Source organism: Myotis nattereri (assembly GCF_964212035.1).
Source record: "Myotis nattereri genome assembly, chromosome: X".
NCBI classification, from domain to species: domain Eukaryota; kingdom Metazoa; phylum Chordata; class Mammalia; order Chiroptera; family Vespertilionidae; genus Myotis; species Myotis nattereri.
This window is the reverse complement of record NC_138078.1, coordinates 23077482-23096447: the sequence shown is the minus strand read 5'-3', so window position 1 is coordinate 23096447 and position 18966 is coordinate 23077482. Positions and strand designations below refer to the sequence as shown.

At 36.5% G+C, this 18966-nt stretch overlaps 1 protein-coding gene across 2 annotated transcripts in view; it reads left to right on the top strand.

The window, feature by feature from the left end:
* Nucleotides 1-18966, top strand: part of DMD (dystrophin) — a 2781977-nt gene that overhangs the window by 2146880 nt on the left and 616131 nt on the right. For both annotated transcript variants that reach the window (XM_081115404.1, XM_081115406.1), the window contains one exon: nt 12465-12654. In XM_081115404.1, the coding sequence (XP_080971530.1) occupies nt 12465-12654 (190 nt within the window). The remainder of the gene's footprint in view (nt 1-12464; nt 12655-18966) is intronic.

The window sequence follows — 18966 nt, the reverse complement described above, 5'->3', positions numbered from 1 at the left end:
AAGTGAAGTTTTTAAATGATTTCACTATGAAAGTAATATCAACAAGTGCAGAGTGACACCAGTTTTTCCAAAGTGCTGAACAAATCTTGACAAAATTCTAAAAAACAGAAAGTAAAATTTTCCTTGGATTTTCATGCAGTTAGTTGCATTTCTGAGAAATTCAATGCGTATGAAATCTTGACAAAAGTATTTTGTCCATATGTAAAATTGAAGAAGCTTCTAGGTTCAAATGTTAATAAACACTATTTCCGTCTATATGAGTGCCCAGTTGTACATTCAAATGTTCTGTGGGACTTGAGACAGTTCTTCATTGTGCTCAAAATCCACCATCTCCAGCTACCCCCCATGAAATGGTAATAGCACTCTTCAATCACTGTTAATTAATTTACCATCCTCCCTCAATTTCCAGAAAGGATATGTTGTGTGGTCCATAAAAGTGACTAAAGTTTTTTTCTAGGCAAGAACTGACCTGTGGATTAATGAATAATATTCTCTGAGAACCATAGAGTTGCCATTTTCTCAAGGCTAAATGAAATATGCAAAGATTTACCATCTGCTAGATTGTCTAGCAGTCTTTTCAAATTCTGTGATTATCACTGCAGTTATAATCTATTTCCATCAACTTTATTGAGTGGCATGGTCTCTTCAAAAAGATGATGACATCCCTACCATGGCCATATTAATTGCCTTCAAACTAGAGGTTGACAAATGCAGTTAAATTCTATATAAACATCACAGGAGATAACATAACTCCTCAAGACATTTAAAATGATGAGCGCTACTTAGGTGGAAGCTGTAAGAGAAATATGAACCTACTTCTTGAAGAGATCAACCAGGTAATTTAGTAAAACAAACACAGATGCATATACAGAGATAAATAAAACCTATAGTATCTCTAGATTTGAGGCAAAAAATAAATTTTTGCATTGAGAAATTTTAGACTGGAAGATAAGCAAAATGCATCAGTCTATTTGCATTTCATCAGGATATTTGACAAGGCCTTTCATTATATTCTTGTGAATAAGTAGAAGAAATACTGGCTAAATGCAAGGTAAACTGGATGGTTTAGAAACTATTTCATGCTTTTATACAAAGGATGTTGATGAATAGATCAGTGTCAAATACTGAACGAAGATCCCTGGTGCTATATCACAAGGTTCTGTTCTCTTCCCTGCCACATTGGATGTTTTTGACAGAATATGAGTGGAGCTGCAGAGATGATGCCCATTCAAATTTGTGGGTAATACAAAGCAGGGGCAATATGAGTATATTGGGTGACAGAGCCAAATGGTTGCCTGGACAGGATAAATTATAAGGTCCTTTCAGTACATGATATCTCTGGGCCATGATCAAACTTACAGGCAATCAGAAAATTTATCAAAGTAGTTGATTAATTTTGACAGAATTTATTTATTATGCCCTCTGTTTTAGCAATGCACCTAAAAATACATTGAATTAAAATTCTTTGCAGAAATACATTTTAAAATTTCAAAAGAAAGTAGGTTTTCATGTAAGAGTAGAAATTAAGTCATTGAATATTCAATGCAGCATATTGCCCAGTAAAATAGTCCACCATTGTATTTTAACTGCTAGTACAAAACTTGATGTAAGCTCCAAATATTTAATATCTACGCTTCTACAAAGCAAAACACAATTCTTGTCACAGAGTTGCTTATGCTCATTTTTAAACACCTTAGTGGTAACTGAAGAATAGTCTATTATATGATCAATTTTCTATAACAAAAAATGATATCTAAAAATTTTTTTGAGGATCAATTGAAATAATATATATGAAAATAATGTATAAACTTTAAAATTCTATAGAAATATAAATTACCCAGTAAACTCACATCAAGAAATAACTTTGATTTGTAAGTTTTTAAGAACAATGGACTGCGTCACAAGACAAGTCTAAATAAATTTTAAAAGATTGAAATCATATCAAGCATCTTCTCTGACCATAATGGTATGAAAGTAAGCATCAATCAAAAGAAAAACACTGAAAAATACATAGACGTGGAGGCTAAATAACATGTTACTAAATGATGAATGGGTTAATGATGAGATCAAGGAAAAAAATCAAAAGATAAAATCACAGTCATTTCTCATAGCAATATTTTTCTGATATATCTCCTCAGACAAGAAAAATAAAAGAAAAAAAATAAATGAGTGGGACTACATCAAACTAAAATGTATTGGCACAGCAAATGAAACCATCAACAAAAGGAAAAGACAACCTACTAAATGGGATAACATATTTGTCAATGATACATCTGATAAGGATTAATATGCAAAATGTATAAAGAACTTTTAGACCGAAACTGGTTTGGCTCACTGGATAGAGCGTCGGCCTGCGGACTGAGAGGTCCCCGGTTCGATTCCAGTCAAGGGCATGTTCCTGGGTTGCGGGCATATCCCCAGTAGGAGATGTGCAGGAGGCAGCTGATCGATGATTCTCTCTCACCGATGTTTCTAAATCTCTATCTCTCTCCCTTCCTCTCTGTAAAAAATCAATAAAATATATTTTAAAAAAAGAACTTTTACAACTCAACACCAAAACAATAAGCCATCTAATTGAAAAATGGGCAAAGGTCCTGAATAGACACTTCTCCAAAGAGGACATACAGGTGACCAATAGACATATGAAAAGATGCTCAATGTGATTAATTATCAGAGAGATGAAAATTAAAACCACAATGAGATATTACCTTACACCTGTCAGAATAGCTGTCATAAATAAATCACCAACCAGCAAGTGCTGGGGAGGATGTGGAGAAAAAGAGAACCCTCATGCACTGTTGGTGGGAATGCAGATTAGGTCAGTTGCAGTGGAAAGCAGTATAGTGTTTCCTCAAAAAATAAAAAATGGAACTACCTCATGACCCATCAATTCCACTTCTTGAAATATGTCCAAAGAATCCCGAAACACTAATTCAAAAGAATATATGCATCCATATGTTCATCAGTAGTGCTATTTACAATAGCTAAGAACTGGACATAGCCCAAGTGCCCATCAGTAGATAAGTGGATTAAAAAAGCTGTGGTACAGTTACACAATGGCATAAAACTTAGCCGTACAAAAGAAGGAAATCTTACCTTTAGCAACAGAATGAACAGACCTGGAGAATGTTATGCTAAACGAAATAAGCCAGCCAGAGAAAGACAAGTACCATGAGGAACAAAGAAGAATGTAGAGAGAAGAACGACCCAATCTAGCTTATCAATGTTAGGAAATATACCTTTATAGATATTAACACTGCAAGTGATCAAAACCACCTTAAGTGCTCACATTATACAAATCATTGAGAATTTATTTAGAGTGGAAATTATGTCTAACTATAAGCCTAACCCTAATCTGTTTTTATTTATCTGGAAGGTAGTATAACTGCATTTTTCTAAAGATTTTCTACAGTTCTATAAATATCCAGAATAGTAATTTGAGTCTCTGTATTTGAACCAAACCAAATATAATTAGTTACTCCCAATATTATTTTTATAAATTTCCCAAATAGTACCTTTAGGCATTGTATCAATAGAAAATATAAAGTGCATATCTTACATTAAAGAAGGGTAATCTCTTTGTTAACAATCCTAGTTAGGAATATATATAGATATATAGATATATAGATATACTTGAATACTTAATCTGTTCATAATATTTTGTACATTTCTTTTATCATCTCATTTTTCTGTGATATAGTATAAAAACACAAATCAAAGGAAATGAGTAATGCAAATAATAGAAAGATTTTTTTTACTGCTGTCTCCTAATATTTTCTTTTCAGAAATGCCATAATGGTTTTAGGGAAAGTATATAATTATGGTTGTTTCTCCAATGATATAGTGTACAAATCTCGATTTAAAAAATATTCAGAGTAAAAATATTAAAGTGATAGAGTATGTATTTTAAAATTTCTTACATGACTGATAATGCCTATGCCCGCTTACTATCTAAGTCCAGGTGATTCTTTTTTACTAAAAGATCTGTATCATTGAAGGAACTTTAAACAGATAGCTTCAAAGCTGTGGTTTATCTTTCGAAAACTAATCTATTTTTCGTGCAAGTGTGTTGCTTCTGCACATGTTAAAAAGTCATCCTGTGTTGTCTGGGGTGACGAAAGATGGGAATGAGTTTTCTGAGAACTAATCAGCAATACTTTGGGAACATTTAGGTCATGGTTTCCAATTAACTCTGGAGAGTTAGAGTAATTTAGTACCAGACCTCAAGAAGAGGGGATGAAAACCTCGTTAATTCCTAAGTCGGTTAACAGCAAACCAGCAAATTTGCGTTGAAAATGGATTTTTTTGTTTTGAAGCGAAGACCAGCTAGATCTGTCTGCAATAGTTAGTGTTGGAGAATGTCTTTGCATGTGTACTTATTTGTGTATAGGTTTGTATGTGTTTCAAAGACCTTGCTTATGGTAAAGTAACAAATAGATAAATTTGTGCTCCAAAATGAAGAATATGATTCAGTGGCATAACCTTCCCTGTACTTTTCTTTCTTTTACTACAATGAATATATCAGAAGGGAGCGGATACCGATGTCTATTTTCAGAGGCAGGAAACTTCTTTTCTAAAATTCAAGATTTAGATAGTAATCTCAATTCTGCCACTTACTGGTGTGCAACCTTGAGAAAGTCATTATGGTTCTCTCAGACTCAACCTTTTCAACAGCAAAATGAAACCAGTGATAACCTGTATCATATATCTAAAAGGTTTCTTATTTTTGTGAAAATCAATTCACTTAGATGTTTAATGATCATCCCTTATTGTGTCTTAAGATAAAATAAAGCCCAGCTAGATTATCTCCATTTCTTTGATAGGAAAAGGCCAAAACATGTTTCAAAAGAGATTTATCACTTATTAGCCAATTTGATATTGAAGTTCATAATGTGATGCATGAATCCAGATAAATTAGAGCCCTAATCATATTGTAACTGTAGTTAAATCTTTACCTATCTGTCTCTTTTACCAGACTTAAATATGTTCAATGCTAAAATCCATGTCTCATTGACTTTTTTAAAAATATATATATTTTATTGATTTTTTTTTACAGAGAGGAAGGGAGAGGGATAGAGAGTTAGAAACATCGATCAGCTGCCTCCTGCACACTCCCCACTTGGGATGTGCCGGCAACCAAGGTACATGTCCTTGACCAGAATCGAACCTGGGACCCTTCAGTCCGTAGGCCGACGCTCTATCCACTGAGCCAAACCGGTTAGGGCTCATTGACTTTTATGTCACCATCACCAAGCTTAGATCCTGGCACATAATACATATGGAAAAGAAGCATGGCTGGCTCAATAAATGAGATGTTGGTAAACACGTGGAAATAAGAATGAGGTTCAGATTTAAAGAGAATTTGTATAGAGGTTTAATTCATTGGGAGGAAATGAAATATCCAGCTGGAAGCATACAAAGAAAACCAGAAGCAGCTTGTAGGTAGGAAAAAAATGGGAATACCTTGTGAAATAATGAAAGAATAAGTCTGAATATATTTTAAAACACTTAGAGCTATATGGCTGTTAGCTTTTAAAATTTATTTTCTGTGCTCTACCTTAGAGCCTGCATCGTTCACCCTAGGTCAATAGTTAAATTACAAGGACAGAGGATATTTCTTACTTTACAGTTCTATAACAGAGGGGAAAAGAGAAACATCCCTTTCATTGCCACAACTCTTCTGTAGCCATATTTCTAGATAGATGTTGCCAAAGACAGATAAAGCTGAGGCAGGAAAGTTGGAATAGGGAACAAAGGCCTCAAGCTCTACCCCTCCCCTTTGCTATCTTGGCTGAAACACCACAGACAAGACTGTCACTTGCCGGGGTCCAGCCCCAGCAGGTCCAGGGGTCCCCAAAGGTGTAGACGGAGTCGGCGAAGAAGGAATGACACGGAGACAGTGTTCAGTTGATCAGCAGCCTAGCCAGGATCTCCAGCCAAGTTCTGGTCTCGATCTCCAGAGAGGTTCTGCTGTTTATTGTCTTGTTACATTCGTATTTATCCCAGTTGATTTTAATCCTGTCAATTTCTATTACAAAGGTTAGGGCGTTTCTTATCTCCATTCCAGGGAGTAAAGATTATGTAGCTTAAGCATGATTGTTTGTAGTTAAAGTGATTAACTACCCGCCTGGCACTTAGTTAAGGAGTTTCATCCCCTCCCTAACTTCAGGGAAAAATTCCTACCTGGGGAAGCAACCTTTCTAGGAGAGGCATCCCCTCCCTGACTTCAGGGAAAAGTTCCTACCTGGGGAAACAACCTTTCTCGGAGAGGTGACCTTGGTTAAAACACACAGCGCTAAGGGGAGCAAACATATTAAGAACAGTATGCTATATACGCCAGGTCCCTTGAAACATATGCTGTGCAGATGTTTCTTTCCTGCAGAGACTGTGTCAAGCAGCAAGGATGGACCGGCTTCCGGCAGTCACTGACTATCTGTTCCCCCAATTCCCCTCCCCAATTTATTGTAATTGGGAGGACCAAAAAGAAATTACTATCTGGAGAGGAGAGACAAGGACAAGCCACATAGGCAGTCACCCCATCGCATCAAAAGCAGAGAACTACCCTATGCCCCCTTGCCTACATTTAATAAAAACCTTCCACCCAGACACTATTATTGGTGCATCTAGTTTTCCAAGTTACCGACTCTCACTTCTTGAGTGCATACTATCACTTCAATAAATTTACTGTGCTTTGCTAAATCTTTCTGTCATGCTTTTGAATTACTTCCTATTCCATGACAAGGACCTAGACAGGGTTGAGGCCCTCCCCCCTTTAGACTCCCCGAGTGCTACCCAGCATCAAAGCCACAGTCTTAGATTTGTTACCAGAAAAGGAACTAATGAGATGCTAGTCCAAGCATTATTGAAGGAGTTTGTTTAGGTTCTTCCTTCTAATTAGTACAAATTACTAATAGAATTGCTGGATCCTTTCTACAAACAGCTGTATAGCCATAGGTAATAAAATTTTAGCTGCCTCTTTCAAATACAATACAAAGTTATTTACCAAAAAATCAAAGTGTAACTTATTTACTAGAAAACCAGTATAGAATCATACTTGCAGATAATTTGAACTTCAGATTAACACTGGTTCTATGAGTGCCATTTGACATTGCTAGAAAATTTTTGTTCTTAAGTCCAGGTGCTGCTAAGGTGCTCGTTCATTCTGATCTATAACAAACAAAAGGGGGGATATAATCATCCCCTAAAATTATCATAGGAAATGATAGTGGTTAAAATGCAAATAAACTAGGAAAGAAAGATTCAAAGCCTTCTATTTGGTTACTGGACAATACCAGGGCCCAGATGGAAGTGTATTATTTAGCAGAATGAATTATGTCAATTTCCCCATTTCTCACACAGAAACACCTGGAAAAATAGCCTTCTATATAAGATTGATCCTTATTTTCCTAAAAATATTGAATGTGTTTATTTCTATCTATATGTAACATATAATATATATAAAATCCTGCAATGCAGTACACTGATAAAGTATTGTCCATCTATGTAGCTAATAATGGAATATTATCTATATATGAAGCTTTTCAGCCTTACTTTGGAAAGTAGTAAATTTCCCTTTTCTCCTTTGCTTTTTATATATTAGGTTGATCATTAGAAATTGATGATAGTCAACTTAATAGAAAATCTGGAATCTTAGAGATTTATTCAGAGATACTATGATATGCATGTGTGTGCACACGCACAAGTGTCTATGTTTAGCGACAGATCTGAGTATTACTTATCTGATTGCCATGTTGATAATTAGTGCTTAAAAGGAAAATGGAGATGCTAAAGACACGTCTTCCGTGATTCTCCCCCCTTATATAGAGTTGTCTCTGGATGGGCACCTTCTTGGGCAGGTACAGGGTTGTAGTAAGCTTTATAGCTCCAGCACTTTGCCCCTCCAGTAGATTTTTACTTCTAATTGGTAATAATGCAACCAGGGATGCAGTAGCTCTTCAGACTCATTGCTGAGTGTGACAATCCTCCATCCTGTTCCCTTTTGAGACCATAATCTGTGCAAGTGGTTGTATATTTATCCACATACATATCTTAGGCAAGTGTATTTTCAAAAGCCTTAACAGTGTGACAATTCAGGTTCTTGAGAAGGTAGAGTCTTATAAAGTGATTAATATGCAGGAATTTCATTGGAAAGTGCTCCTAGAATTCACACTTGTGAAGGGGAAGAAGGAAAAGGAAGCAGAATAGGGCAGAAGGAGAAGCTGGGCTTCAATGAAGCTATAACTACAACATCCATTCTCCCCTCCTGTGGTCTGCTCTCCCCTACAGAATTGTCCTGAATTGGAGCAAGGAGGCCAGGTTTTTATAGCCCACACATTAACCAGTCATTGGATACAAGATACCTCCAGCAACTTTCCCAGAAATTAGTGCAAAAGTTATTTAAGTCCTGAAAAGGGGCTGACAGCTCAGCACAGTGCCCACTGCACCAGTAGTTCAAGTTTGGTCTGCAGTGGCAGTGATTCTCCTGCTATAGACTATATCAGAATTACCTGTAAGGCTTGGTGAAGCACAGTTTGCTGGATGGCACACTCAGAGTTTCTGATTTAGTAGGTGTAGGGTAGAGCTTGAGAATTTACATTTCTAATAAGTTCTCAGATGATGGTCATGCTGCTGGTCTGTGGGCCACACTTGGGGAACCACTGTATCATACTGCCCATGTTCACATACTGAGAACGGTATATGATGCCTTTATGAAGGGATAGAAAAACATTTTGAAGGCACCATACCATTCCATACCCCATCAAATTCTTAGCTATTTTCACACATTATAAAGCTGAAATAGCTGAAAATTAAAATTTGTTATATAAATGGTACTTAACCAATACAATAGATTATATTTATAAAGCATCATTACTATTTCTGATATCTAGTCATTGTTACTTTTAACATTCAGCCAAATTTCCTTCAGGGTCTATAATTTGATAACCTAGACAGGAATTTATAAAGTAATTCATGTTTAAGACCTTTAGTTTTGTTCTAAGGCATTTTTAAAATTTCTTTATGATTCTCCTAATGTTTACATTTTTATCATAGAAGCCATTTCAAGCCACATGGTTATAGAAAATTAGAAAGTACAAGCTACATTCAGAGCTATTAAATGCACAAATATAGCATACATGTACCCTTGACTCATTTCTAGTCTAGACTTGGCACAATGAAAATTTAGGAATTCAGTGTAAACGGACTGACCTCCGGAAAAAGGATGGAGCCTTAAAAATTCCCACACAAGCAGGAAACAACAATCTCGCCTCTGATCGAAGAGGCCTGTAAAGGGGCTCATTTGAAGAAATTTTCTGCTGTTGCTGCCACTGAATTTTTAAACATATTTTCCAAATTGGAAAATATTCAGCCTGATGTTGTCAGTATTTTGGACTGTAAGGGTATTGTTTGGGAAAATGATGCCTTACTGTCCTGAAAGAGTTACTGTTCTTCCCTAAAGGCCTAATTTACAAAGCAGGAAACTCACTGGTAGGATTTGGCTGGAAATCTCATTGTCTCAGTAGAACCCTTTCATCTGATTTATGTGCATTACATTTTACAGAGAACTCAAAGTTATCTACTGGTTACTTTGTCTGGAAGCAGAGGGTAAGTGGTGTTTCAAGTTTAAGGACAGAAGAGGTATGATGTATCGAGTGCAGCTCATCATGAAGATGAAGCTGATAAAAAAAATGCACGGTGTCTAATTCTCTAAGCTTCCCTCTGCCACGAGACTTTCATACTGTCTTTTTATTTTGTGTGAAATTGAAGTATGTTCGAAAACATGTCAATATGTAACCCTGTATTTGTCTTCTGGAATGTGACAACTTATTTCTATCCCAAATGTGGGGCTAGATATGGAGTAAGCCTTAGTGATTTCTAATGCATAAGCCAACCTAGAAATATTAGCTTGAACTGGATGAAATTGCTGCTTTTGTAGCCAGAAACACTCCCACATCAGCAGTTACACGTGCTGCAACCTGTACAATTGTAACATGAAGATTCTCGTTGCTGTAGCAATGGTTCTGAATTTTTGAATCATACCAAATTAAAAGATAAATAAAAAACAGTTTGCATCTTTCTCCCTACATTGAGAGTGCGCCCAAAAACTGAAGAAGCAAGGACCAGCAGTCCAGGAAGCCCTGGAAGTACACGAGGTTTAACTGATTTTCCTAACCAGCACACTAAGCTACCTTTCAGCTGTGCAGTATTCAAGTTTATTTAGGAGCTGATAAATAGCTTAGTGCAATGCTGCCTTTTTTCCAATAGCTACATCCCCATAAACCTATTCTACCCTCCACCAGTTAATGCAGACAGAAGATTTTTCTCCAGTGTGAGCACCGAAATGACACTGTAGAAGACTGTATGCTCAGCAAAAACTTCACACATGATGAATAAACAGCTCTTCCGGGGGCTTTGCTGCCGCTGGCTCGGCAGGAGTTGTTTATTGCCTGGTTTGCACATCCCATGATAAAGTTGTTGCTGAAATAAATTGCAATTTTGCATAATTATTGACAATCACATCTTAACAAGCAGTGTGTATCATATTCAAGTGTTCAATTTTTTTAAAACCCATTTTCAGTGTATGTTTAATCCCAGAAAGTGTTTGTGTAGTAATCGAAGGCAAATACAGCATTGAAATAGAATACTAATTCCCTCATTGCAGACAAAATTTACCTGAATCTTTTTTGTTGGGACTGTTAACACCTTGGGCAATTTTCCCTCCCAAGCTATTATTATGTAGATGTTTGCTGAGGGTGTGTGTGTGTGTGTGTGTGTGTGTGTGTGTGTGCCCACAATACTTTTGCATTATATATATTTTCAAGAAATGTGAATATTTTTTTAGATTTTTTTTATTTTTGGTCAGGGAATTTGGTTTATTCCCTCTAAAAGACTAGAGGAAGTGAGATAATGGGATATAGGCAGAGGAAACTAACATTTTTTGAATAACTGTAATGTGTAACTAGATAACTCGTGAGGCTTTACAGACATTGTATTTCCATTCTCATCACAGCCATATGTACTGTAGATGAGAAACTAAGAAATCAGAGAGGTTAAGTAACCTTCCCTATCACACAGTTGGCAGGGAATATTGGGATTTAAACTCAGATCTGTCTGTTTTTCAGCTCTAACTTTTCCATTACACATAATTTTTTTCTTTTGGAAAATATTCTTAGTTATATGACAGGCAGGTAATGAAATATAAAGCCAACACAATAGTTAAAACTATTAGAACACCATAGTGTTACATAAAATAATATTCTGCACAAAGCTTTCTATGAAAGAAGTTATTTTTCTACTTGTTAGTCTTTTGTTCTCCTTTTTTCCTCCAATCCCCTTCTCTTTTCTCTTTTTTTAAAAAAATATATTGTATTGATTTTTTTACAGAGAGGAAGGGAGAGAGATAGTCAGAAATATCAATCAGCTGCCTCCTGCACATCTCCTACTGGGGATATGCCTGCAACCAAGGTACACGCCCTTGACCAGAATCGAACCCAGGACCTTTCAGTCCACAGGCCGATGCTCTATCCACTGAGCCAAACCAGTTTCGGCCCCCTTCTCTTTTTTCATTCAGCATTCAACTTTCTATTCTAGTTTTACAAAATCTTGACTTTTCTCCTGGCCTATCCAATCTTGATTTCTGCCTCAGGTGACATCAAAGTTAAGCATGGTATAGGGATTTTAGGGTTTCACATATAAAGATTAGCTTAAACTTTTATAGCATATTAACATAAACTTTCAAAAAATTAAAATAAACTCTCAAAACTGATTAGTAAAATCTAGAAAGTTAAAGAACATTTTTGAGAGTTCATATATGAACTTTCAAAATCCAAATATCCTATATAATAAAAGGCTAATATGCAAATTGAATGGCAGAACAACCGGTCGCTGTGACACGCACTGACCACCAGGGGAGCTGATGAAACAATGGCAAGTAAGTCAAGCATTTCTACGTTAGCACTCTTATGAATCCAATGTTCAATGCAGGAGATGCCCCCTGGTGGTCAGTGCACTCCCACAGGGAGAGTGTTGCTCGGCCAGAAGCCGGGCTCACAACTGGAAAGTGCTGCAGCAGTGGCGAGAGCCTCTCCTGCCTCGGCAGCAACGCTAAGGATGTTAAGCCATCAGTTGGACATCCCCCAAGGGCTCCCAGGCTGTGAGAGGGCGCAGGCTAGGCTGAGGTACTCCCCCCCTCCCACCCCTTAGTGCACAAATTCCGTGCACTGGGCCTCTAGTATGTATATACACACATATATGTATATACATATATGTATATATGTGTGTATATAAAAATGTGTGTGTATATAGACACTATTCTAGTTGTTGTTGCTTTTAAGAGGAGCTTTAGCAACAACTCACCCAGTTAATATATACAGTTTAGTCCCTTTAGCCTTGCTCTTTTTATGGGGTTCTCTGGGTGCACCATTCAGATATTTGAGAATTGCATCTGAATATTTGTTCCTTTGCAGAGTGAATGAGCGAGAGGCTGCTTTGGAAGAAACTTATAGATTACTGCAACAGTTCCCCTTGGACCTGGAGAAGTTTCTTGCCTGGCTTACAGAAGCTGAAACCACTGCCAACGTCCTACAGGATGCCACCCACAAAGAAAAGCTCCTAGAAGATTCCAAGGGAGTAAGAGAGCTGATGAAACAATGGCAAGTAAGTCAAGCATTTCTACGTTAGCACTCTTATGAATCCAATCAAACCATTCTTAGCATTTGTCCTTGTAATTGATATGCGGGCGACAAAATATTTACATGGCCTGATATATTTAAGCATCCTGGCAAGAAGGAGAGAGGCAGAGGGAGAAGGAAGAGTCATTTACTATTTCATTTAACAACCTGATCTTCAAAATAGTACATGGTTTCAACCAGAAAAAACTTGCACATAAAACCAGAGCTTTGGTCAGGGAGAAACTTTCCTCAGAGAAAGAAATTAGTTGGTTTATTAAATTGAAAAAGTTGCCACTTTGAGTGTTTATTTAATATTTTACAGGGAAAGCTTCTGTATGAATTGTCTCTTTTATTTAGCATTGCTAACTTAATCAGTTTCCCTTCATTACTTTCAAATACATTTTGAAATGCTAATCTGGCATTTTGTAGCTTTCTTCCTAACATGATCTGTGAAAATAAAAAATGAGATGGCTAAATTTGTCATAGTTAATGATAATACAATTTTCAGACAATTGTTTTTCCTAGAAACAAAAAAAATGCCACAAAATTACATATCATAAACTGTGAAAGCAGAAGCAGAGGGTAGTTGTGTTTAATGATGTCTTGGTGAGAATCATATTTTGCAGCTCAAGTTTATTCGCGGTACCTGATGTGATTTTCCTGAACTATGATGGAGTTTTGTTATATATAGTTGAGTTTTCTGGCTTGACGTACAAACTTTACTATTATCGCAAATGCAATTTGGAGTGTTAGAATAATATGATCAATTTTTTGGACTAACTTCATTTGCTTCTTTGTTTCATATTTTTCAATCATGAAAAAAGAGATCATGTACCCTAGGTTGAAAATAATTTTAAAATCAAATCATAATAAGCAAACGCTTTTCTCCTTCCCCTTTCGGTTGTTCCTTTTTTCTGTTTTGAGATATTTGATCTACTTTGCTGCTCTGGTGCATAGAGTGGATGGCAGTGGCAATTTATCACTTCTTGAAGTCTTCATTCTTACTTTATCATTCTTCTCAGACCCTGCTTGCCCCTCCACAGTGTGTGCTGAGTCAGTTTGATCATTTGGAGGCAGTTTAGAACAACACCTAACTTTATCTTTGCGGATATCTCCCATGACGTGAGAAAGTAAAAGCAATGCAAAGTTAGACTTTTTTTGGTCACTCTTAATAAATGGTTAGAAAATGTGATGCTGTAACTTATTTGATTTACGGCATTTCATAAATAAAAATTTCTCCTTGTAAATGCCCATAAAGCCACCCTAGAATTTTAATAAATACTATACAGATTTACATATTTTCATTAGCTATAATAAAATGTAAAACTTTAAGTGGGATTTTTAGCAGATTACTTTAAAAATAAAAATATTCTGGTGACTCAAAATAATTTTATAACAGGAATTTAATAAAATGGCCCTTAAATTAGAGATTAAGTCTGATTGATGGCAAAGATACATCCATCTATTGCCTATACATTTTATATTTATATCTGAAGTACTATACAATGAAAGTTCATTTATAACTCCTAATCTTGAGGAACTGTAAGATTCTGTATCATTAAAGAAAAAAGTTTGCCATGTTTCCTACCTATATTGGAAGAGTGGAGAATAAAGTACATTTTGAGTTTAGAGTTGGAAATTAAGCTGAGGAAGCTTTCTTTGCTTATGCTATATTACTCATAAAAATGTATTTATTCTTAAAAACCATATAAAACTACCTCAGAGTTCCTGAAAATCTTAAACATACTGTTTCCCCTTACTATATAGTAGGCCTAAGATTTCAATATTATTTTAAAACAGAAAATTTTCTCATTCCCTCTTAGTTAATATTGTGTTTTCTATTAATTCCAGTTGCCTGAGGTTAAAACTACATTTTATGAATAGGAAAGACTTTTATAGCCAGCTCTGATGTCACTTGGCTCAATAATGATCTTTTGATGAAATATTTAGAGGTATCATGGTAAAAACTCTAAAGTACTGAAACTCTTGATTATTGTTAATGGTACATGTCAACTGAGAGAAATGAATCAAGATACTAGAGTTTACAAGCAACAGATGGAAGTGCCAATTGTGAAAGTAAGTAAAGCCACATATCATAGGAGATTACAACCAATTTCAGTATTTCAGCTAAATGGAAGTATTTGCAAGTATTTGCTTTTTCCCTCTGAAGACGATTTTTAAATCTTGAACAAAAGACATTTTTTATAATATCTGGAAATAAAAAATGTGCAACCATTTTCCTTTTCACTTCATTTCAAGAAGCTGGTAGCGCCTAGCCAGTGTTGCTCAGTGGTTGAGTGTTGACCTATGAACCAGGAGGTCACAGTTCAATTCCCAGTCAGGGCACATGCCCAGGTTGTGGGCTCAATCCCCAGTGTGGGACATTTCAGGAGGCAGCCGATCGATGATTCTCTCTCATCATTGATGTTTCTATCTCTCTCTTCCTCTCCCTTCCTCTCTGAAACCAGCTTTAAAAAAAGAAGCTGGTAGTATTATTATATTCATTGTTTGGTTCCTGCTGTACAGTAGTCCCCCTTTATCCAGTTTCAGTTACCTGTGGTCAGCCATGGCCCAAAAATAGTGAATGTAAATTTTCAGAAATAAATAAATCACAATTTTTAAATTGTATGCCATTCTGAGAAGCATGATGAAATCTCACTCCAACCCCACCCCCCGCCAAGACCCCAAGATTATGAATCATTCCTTTGTCCAGCATCTCCATGCTGTAGATGCTCCCCATGCATTAGTCACTTAGTAGCCATCTAGGTGTCAGATAGACTGTCACAGTATCACAGTGCTTGTGTTCAAGTTACCCTTTTTTATTTAATACAGTGGGGCCTTGACTTACGAGTGTCCCGACTAACGAGTTTTTCGAGATATGAGCCGTCTCTCGGCCGATTTTTTGCTTTGAGTTGCAAGCTAAAATTTGGGTTATGAGCCAGCTTCAGATACCCCACCGCTAGTTGATGCAGCGAACGTCACAGTGAACGCCACAACATCAGCCCAGCATCACGTGTCTAACTCGTTCACTTTATGATTTGACATACGAGTAATTTGAGTTACGAGCTCCATCACAGAACGAATTAAACTCGTAAGTTAAGGCCCCACTGTAATGGCTTCAAAGCGCAAGAGTGGTGATGCTGGCAATTCTGATATGCAAAAGAGAAGCCATAAAGTGCTTCCTTTGAGTGAATAGATGAGTACTGTATGATATTTTGAGACTACATTAACATACTTTCATTAGAGTGTATTATGTTAATTGTTCTATTTTATTATTAGTAATTGTTATTAATCTCTTACTGTGCCTAATTCATAAATTAAATTTTATCCTATGTGTATAGGAAAAAACTTGGTGTGTATAGAGTTTGGTATATCCACAGTTTCAGGCATCTACTGCGGCCTTGGAACATATCCTCATGGATAACAGGGTACTACTATATAGCAAAAGTAGTTCTTACATATTTAAAAAGACATTTACAAATGCCTAGCCAGAGCAACAGCTTTCCCAGTGGATCCAATATATGTTCACCCCAAAGCAGTGATGTTTTTACTTTATATGAATGCTACTGAGTGGAGACAGGGGAGTGAAAACCTTCACAAAATATGTTTTTCTCTAATACTATCCATCAGTTGTTCTATATATGGAGACTCCAGCTCTTGCTAGACTACCTGATTCTCACTGTTGCCATCTACTTCATAGAATACTTAATCCTCCCAGCAATAATTATAATCCATGGGCTCTATAAGCACACATGTATTATGAAGCATATGTGACCTTAATGGAATTAACCTGATTCATTCCACTCTGAAAGCCTTTAAAATTTCTTTCTTATATTAGAAAAATGTTATTTACTTTGTTTACTAAAAGTAAGGACACAATAGTTGTCCTTGTACTTCTGGATAATGAGAATTTTCTTGCAAGTATATTGTTATTTTTAAACTGGAATTTTAAAGCCAATATATTTTTGTAGAGTACCAAGCATATAGAGCCCTGAGATGTGATATTTTGAGATTTTTTTAAAATTGAAAATTTATCCTTAAAATGAAGAACTATATTCATAATTGAATCAGGTTCTTCCAGTGTCTAAAACATTTCTTGCTTTGGGCCTCAGAGAAATGATAAAGATGGTCATGGTTCCAAGTTCTAACATAAAACCATAGGTAACTAACTGAAAATGAGAAGACTGCATCTTTGCTAATATTTCACAAGTTTCACCAATCATAACTATTTCTCTAAGCACCCTAAGAGATAAATATAATACCAGCTTGTAAAGAGGGTATGTGGCTGTGGTATGTGGTGGGAGAGATGGTCATTAAAATGTCATAATTAGGCTTAGTGGTTGAGTATTGATCCATATGAATCAAGAGGTCATGATTCGCTTCCCGGTCTGGGCACATGCCCGTGTTGCAGGCTCAGTCTTCCCAGTGGGGGGTGTGCAGGAGGCAGTGATGTTACTATCCCTCTCTCCCTCTCCCTTGCTCTCTGAAATATATACTTTACAGTCATAATTAGGACCTTTTTCTCAACGAGAGATACTACTATGGAGCAATTAGTATTTGAGATTCCTTCATCTGTGATCTGGTTCATGGCTCAGGCCCTCTCTCTCAACTCACTCCCCACTCTGATTTCATTTGTTTTACCCATGTCTCCTCCCAACCGTCTTTGTCATTGTAAAAATTATCTTCTAGGAAACAAAGCATAACCAGAGATACAAGTTTGATAAATTTTGAATTGTTTATCAGAGTACATTTGCAAATTGATTAAGATATCTTAGATTTCTAATACATTCTTGAAATTGAGGAAGTAGCTTCTTCAGTATTTCTTACAAAAATCTTGGCCCACTGGATAAAATTAAGGGAAGAAAGAAGAATGCGCCCTAGCCAGTTTGGTTCAGTGGATAGAGCGTTGACCTGTGGATTGAAGGGTCCTGGGTGTGATTACGGTCAAGGGCACATGCCCATGTTGCAGGCTCAATCCCCAGTAGGGATGTGCAGGAGGCAGCCGATCAATGATTCTCGTCAATGTTTCTATCTCCCTTTCCCTTCCTCTTTGAAATCAATTTTAAAAATTATAAAAAGAGAACTAGTGAAGACATTTAAAAGTTTAGAAAATAAAAGTCAGTGAGGAAAAAAGTTTTACCATTAGCAAAGTTTTGATACAAACTCATACCGTGGAAAAAGTAAAAGTATTTGGGTAATGTATCCAAGATCTTGAAAAACACTTTCGATAAGAACAGCTAGTTTATTCTATTATATAAACATGGAAAATTCTGTTTTCCCTTTTATTCTCACATAGCTACTGTAAAAAGTCCATACACATTCACAGAATTATACAGGTCACAGTCAGGTTGAAGAACCATGTGCTTGTCATCTTACTGTATTCCGTACTTTATTATGTTCCAGATTTAGACCCTGAAATTCCTGTAAATCACAGAGAGAATAAAAAAGAAATAGTGAAAATAATTAAACGTTTAAAAAAGAATCAGTGAGGGAAAATATTCAACTCTGGTGCTGTATCTCCTGTAGTAAATAAGCCTAAATACAGAGCATAAGATTCTATATGTTTTTATCCAATGATCAAGAAAACAATCACTTCAATTTAATGCAATGAGTTTAGTCATTTGATTATAAGAGTTATAACATTCTGAACCATGTTACCATGATCTCTTTCATATGTAAACATATTAATTGAGTGTATTACAAACTTTAGAACCTACCTTTCTGGATATTGCCATTAGAGTTAGCTATTATCTGGGATGATACATGGAAGCAATAAGTTGAATAACTTTGTAATCAATTATTGGATCCTATGACTTTATATATACAGTACAAACCAAAAGAAGATACACATAGTTAAGAAGACACTGTGCATACTGAAAAGTCAATTCGATCGTCTCTAATACAATTGTGTATTCCTTACAGAGCTTTGTGAGAATCTTATAAGATAACATGAGGCCCAGTGCACAAATTTGTGTACAGGTGGCGTCCCTCTGCCTGGCCGGCAATCGAGGCCAATTGGGGTTGTCTCGCCCAGTACTGACTGATTGAGCCAAAGGGGTCTGGCTTGCCATGGGGGGTGGGGACCGCAGGCGATTGGCCAGCCATGGGAGCACACTGACCACCAGGAGGGAGCTCCTGCGTTGAGTGTCTGCTCCCTGGTGGTCAGTGTGTGTCATAACTACTGGCCAGTCGTCCGGTCGTAACGGTCACGTAGGCCTCCTATATAATAAAAGCCTAACAAGCTAAGTGTCCAGTTGTCCAGTCATCCATTCAACCAATCAAAGTATAATATGCTAAT